The sequence below is a fragment of the Belonocnema kinseyi genome, chromosome 4 (genome assembly GCF_010883055.1).
Source record: "Belonocnema kinseyi isolate 2016_QV_RU_SX_M_011 chromosome 4, B_treatae_v1, whole genome shotgun sequence".
NCBI lineage: Eukaryota > Metazoa > Arthropoda > Insecta > Hymenoptera > Cynipidae > Belonocnema > Belonocnema kinseyi.
In genome coordinates, this window is record NC_046660.1 from 90,794,673 (window position 1) to 90,799,687 (window position 5,015).

Below are 5,015 nucleotides of genomic sequence, written 5' to 3' on the forward strand. Positions count from 1 at the left end.
ATTGCATTCTACAACATTTTTAAAAATTTCAGCTTGGCGCTAAATACCAGATGAAAATGCAAATTTAATAGAAGATAACACAGTTTCTCAACTCCGTAAAATAAAATTCAAATCAAAATGACTGCATATGTGATGTGCCTTACCTCCTCCGGAGGAATTCCCTTATTTAGTCGAAAAAAGGGAGAAGGCGAAGCTCTATCATTTTCTGAAATGGCCTCTCTAAACGGAGTACACCTGTTCCTTAAGTCTCAGAACGTTGAACTTCTGGATACTAAAACACCAGACACGACAGTAGTATGGAAGGAATGCGAAGACACTGTTATGCTGATTGCAATAGCAAGTGGTACGACTAAGTGTGTTCTGAACAAATTTCTCGAAACTGTCTTCAGCGCAATGGTTCTCGTAGTGGGAATTGACGACATCAAAAATCCAAGAAGTATCGAAAGGCTAAAAAGGGACTTGCGTGTCTGTAATCCCATCATCGATAGACTTCTGGAATGTTTGGACGTAGGAGACAAAGCATGTATGAGAACCGATTCTGTGGATATGACAAATTGCAATATGTACTCCGAAAATCATTTACTCCAAGTTTGTCTAGATGCTTATATGGAATCCCTAGACTCTATGTATGGATGCCTTTTGATTCACGGAAGTCTGGCTGTGGCTACGGAAAGCTGGTGGCTCCTTGATCCCATAGAAAGGAAATTATTAATATTGGCAATTACATCTGAAAGTAATTGTACCGTGAGAGATCTGCCAGTATTTTTACCGAATAAGAGCCCAAGTATTGCCTTCAGACTCGTCTCAGTTACTCTCGGAAGTCATATTGAAGTCCTGTCCTTGTGTGGACCGACTCCAAGTTTAATGGAGATTGAGAGATTGGCTGTGCAGAGTTGGAGAAACAGTATCGACATTTTGAGAGATGCTGAGCAAACGTTTTCAAAGAATTTTTCGACTGGTGTGTTCCTAGATCCAGCAATTCTTGGATTCCTTCTGGCAAATTACAAAGTGGGAAAATTCGTCTTGAATAGGAATTCTCAGCAGGCGAAAAACCGTGCTACGGGGACTCAGCGATTGGATCTGTTGAGGACGTTTTATCATCATGCGGTGGAAATTTTTTTAATCCCTGAGCATTCAGAAGAAAGTGAAGAAGCCAAGAAGGATTCGAATTATTTTGAAGGGGCTAAAGAGACATATTGGTGCTCAGAGTACCATAAATGTCATGCTTTGAAGGAGGGTGATTATATTTTCTGTGTAATGTATATGTCTAATATTCCTACTCATACTATGAGGTTGATAACACAAAAAAGTTTAAAGTTGCTTCTAGCTGAGAAACAGTATTGCTGGTGAGAGCTAAGCATTTTTTTATTGATTAGTTTAAAAATAAAAGCTTAAATATCCTTTGCGCAATTAAGAGTCTGAAGAACTTTGCTTTTTTGGCAAAGATAAAATTTAGGTATTTTATAGAATATAGATAGACAATCCGATGAAGCCGTCCTACAATTGTTTGTAACAAAGCAGTATTTCAGAGTTACTTATTTTGTACTATTTTTATATTTTATGATTTGAGTGGATGAATAAAAATTGACTTTATATATTTCAGTTTCATTTTTACATTGCAGTGGAACCTAAACGAAAAACAAATTTTTCTTTTATTTGATACCGATCAAAGGATAACACACATTTGAAAAAAAAAGAAAAAAAGAACGGTCAATTCGGTTGAAATTCGTATTTTTTTTTAAATTATTTTTTTCAACAGAAAATTTATCTATTCTATTTTTGGTTGAAGGTTGATCGTTTTTAAAATGTAATAAATCGTTTTTAGTTGAAAATTCGTATTTTATGGTTGAAAATTCATCTACTTGGTTGAAAGTAGCACGACTTTGCTAAACATTCATTCTATTGGTTGAAGATTCAACTATTTTTTAGAATTTGTTATTTTTTAGTTGAAAACTCAAAAATTTGGTTAAAAATGTATGTATTTTGATGTAAATTCGTCTTTTCTGGTAGGCAATTAATTTTATTGCTTGAAAATCCAATTACTTTGTTAAAAGTTAAACTACATCGTTAAACATTCATTTTGTTATTGGAAATTCATCTTTTTGGGTAAAAATTCAACTGCTCTATTCAAAATTCGTCTTTTTGAATTTAAGATTCTATTATTTTTAAACCTAACTATTTAGTTGAAATTTTATGTTTTTGGCTCGAAAATTCAAATTATTTTCTAAAGAATTCGTCTTTTTGTTTTAAAAACTGAACAATTTGGATGATTTTTTTTCTTGTGAATAAAAAATCTTTGCTGGATGGAAATTCAACTCTTTTTTGAAAATTTGTCTTTTTGGTTTGAAAACTTATCTCTTGATAGAAATTTGATAATTTTTGTTTAAATTTTACTGTTTTTTATTTTTAAACTTTTCAATCTCATTTTGTGCCTGTAAAAATATAAATATAAAATAAATATAAAGAAATTAATTAAAAATTTTAATATAAAAAATATTTTTACTCATTGTAACTGAAAAATTAAAAAGTCAAATTTATAAAATATTTAACGTGTAGAAATTAATATGTAGATTGCAACAGTTTTAATGTTTATTTTGCTTCTTTTATGCATTTTATTATGATATTAAGGAAATATCACTAAGTGGTCACTTTACGGTCACGCGATACCGTGACCCTGCCGTTCATCCGTCCCGCTAACGCGTAGGTGTAAAATTCATCTACTTTGTTGATAATTTAATTCTTTTATTGAAAATTCTTTTTTTTTAACAATTGTCTTTTTCATTCAGAAATTCAACTGGTTCCTTAAATTTTCATCTATCTTAAATTAAAAATTCGACTTTTTTGACACAAGTTCTTAGTCGACTATCTTCTAAAAAAGTCGTCTTTTTGGTTTAAAGATTCGACTATTTAATTAAGAAAGTAATTTTTGTGGCTGAATATAATTTTGCTGTGGTTTATTTGAAATGATTATTTGTTTAAAAATGCAATCATTTGAAGTTTTGATTTTTTGATCGCAAATGTAACTGTTTGATTTAAAATCGATTCGTTCTTTGAAAATTCTACTATTTGGTTGAAAAATCATCTTTCTGGGTTTAAAAGTCAACTATTTTCTAAAAATCGACTTTGCAGTTTGAAAATTCAACTGTTTCGTCGAAAATTCATCTTTTGGTAGCAAAATAATAGTTTTCGTTTTGAAAATTCAACTATACTTGGTTGAAAATACAATATTCATTCCCTTATTTTCGTGAAAAATTACCAGTGGGTGACATGACACTGTATGAAAGTAACGCGTCACCGTTACTGTCTACAAATTTGTAATGCGTTACCGTTACTTTAAAAAAAAGTAACGCGTTACCGTTACTGAAAAAGTAACACGTTGCCTTGCCGTTAATTTTTTTAATTAAATATTTAATACATTATTTAAATGCCCAGAAAGAATCTTAGAAATTTAGTACATTTTATTGAAAACTTATCGCTCATGCGATGCCTTTTGTCTAAAAGTATCAATCCGTCTGTGCTGAACAGTATGGTGGCTCAAAAATCCATTGGAAAATTCTTTTTCTCGAATTTTTATGAATACCAGCCAAGAATTTGTTTGAATCCACACAAAAATAAATCCATTTTTTTATTGAAAAATAAAATTATATTTAGAGATATTAGAGTGATTGCTTAAACAATTAATTATTATTTTTAATAATATTCTGTTTACTTAATGGTAGAGTGTTGCGGAGTTTTCTGATATTTTTAACTATTTGTCTATTTTTCATTATAAGTTATTTAATCATTAATTACATTTAGACAAAAAAAATCTTTAACAAATTATTGTTGTTTATGACTATGTTCATCTATATCAATGCCTGATAGTTGCAGTTTTTTCGAAAAGCTGTTAAGTTTCTGTCTTTTTTTCACTTGGTGAGGTAATAATAAATCGCAATAGAGAAAAATATATTTTAAATAATATCTTTTTTTGTGCATATATTTTTCTGAAATAAAACAGACCTTAGAAATATGCTTCAAATTTTCTACACGGATCATATTGAATAAAACTTTACCTAAAATAAGTTACTGAGAGACTTGGGTGAAGTGTCAGCCCAGTGGGCACACAAGTCCTAAACTTGTCCTATATACGTCTTTCGGCAGACGTCTTAAGGACGTTCTGAGAACCTTTTAAAGACATGAAAAGATCCAAAGGATGTCTTAAAGACGTCAAAGCATATGACATAGAGGTATATTCTAAGGACGTCTTTAGGACGTCTCGGTGTCCACTGGGAGAAATGTAGAAATTGTCTAATTTCTAACTTACCTGGCGGACCGATGGAACCCAATGGAGCCTCTACAAAAGTACCCGTAAAGACCTCATTCGGTTCCTTTTAAAAAACTGGAAAAAACAGCAAAATCAACTTTTAAATTGTTGAAATTCAGATTCTACTTTAAAATTCCCCATAGAAGGTCAGGGAATAATCGCAATAGATTTTTTTGCAACTCTATTCAGATAATTTTTAGAGAATGAAATATACAAAAACGTCTTTTTCCCTATGGGAAATGCATTAAAAACTTCATATTAGGCTTGCGGCACTTCTAAATATCATTTTTTTAAAAGGATTTATTTTAGTGTGGATTGGAAAAAATTTTCGGCCGACATTCATAAAAATAATAAATTGTTGATACCACTTCCAAGTTACTTTGCATTACCGTTGCCAGAAAATTGTATCGCGTTACCGTTACCTTTAAAAAAAATAACGTGTTACCGTTACAGTTACTAAAAAAAGTAACTAGTCTGGTAACGCGTTACTGCCCGGTAACAAGCGTTGAATTCAGAAAAATTAAGAATTTGTATTCCTATGAATACGCGATTTTTCCTCCGTCTAAAAATACCCCAACGGGAACAGAAAAAGTGCAAATCCTATTCCTCACAATCGACTCAGTAAAATTTAACGAAAGCATTTATTTAACCTATTTTTCATTATTAAATCTTTTTATAACTTATAAATTCGAAAAATATTCAAATTTATATT

General features: G+C 30.9%; 1 protein-coding gene across 2 annotated transcripts in view; it reads left to right on the plus strand.

Moving 5' to 3' along the window:
* Positions 1 to 1,595, plus strand: part of LOC117171531 (protein fuzzy homolog) — a 17,258-nt gene extending 15,663 nt beyond the window's left edge. For both annotated transcript variants that reach the window (XM_033358924.1, XM_033358923.1), the window contains one exon: positions 33 to 1,595. In XM_033358924.1, coding sequence (XP_033214815.1) covers positions 118 to 1,350 — 1,233 coding nt within the window. In that variant the 5' untranslated portion in view covers positions 33 to 117 and the 3' untranslated portion in view covers positions 1,351 to 1,595. The remainder of the gene's footprint in view (positions 1 to 32) is intronic.
* The last annotated feature ends 3,420 nt before the right edge of the window (positions 1,596 to 5,015 follow it).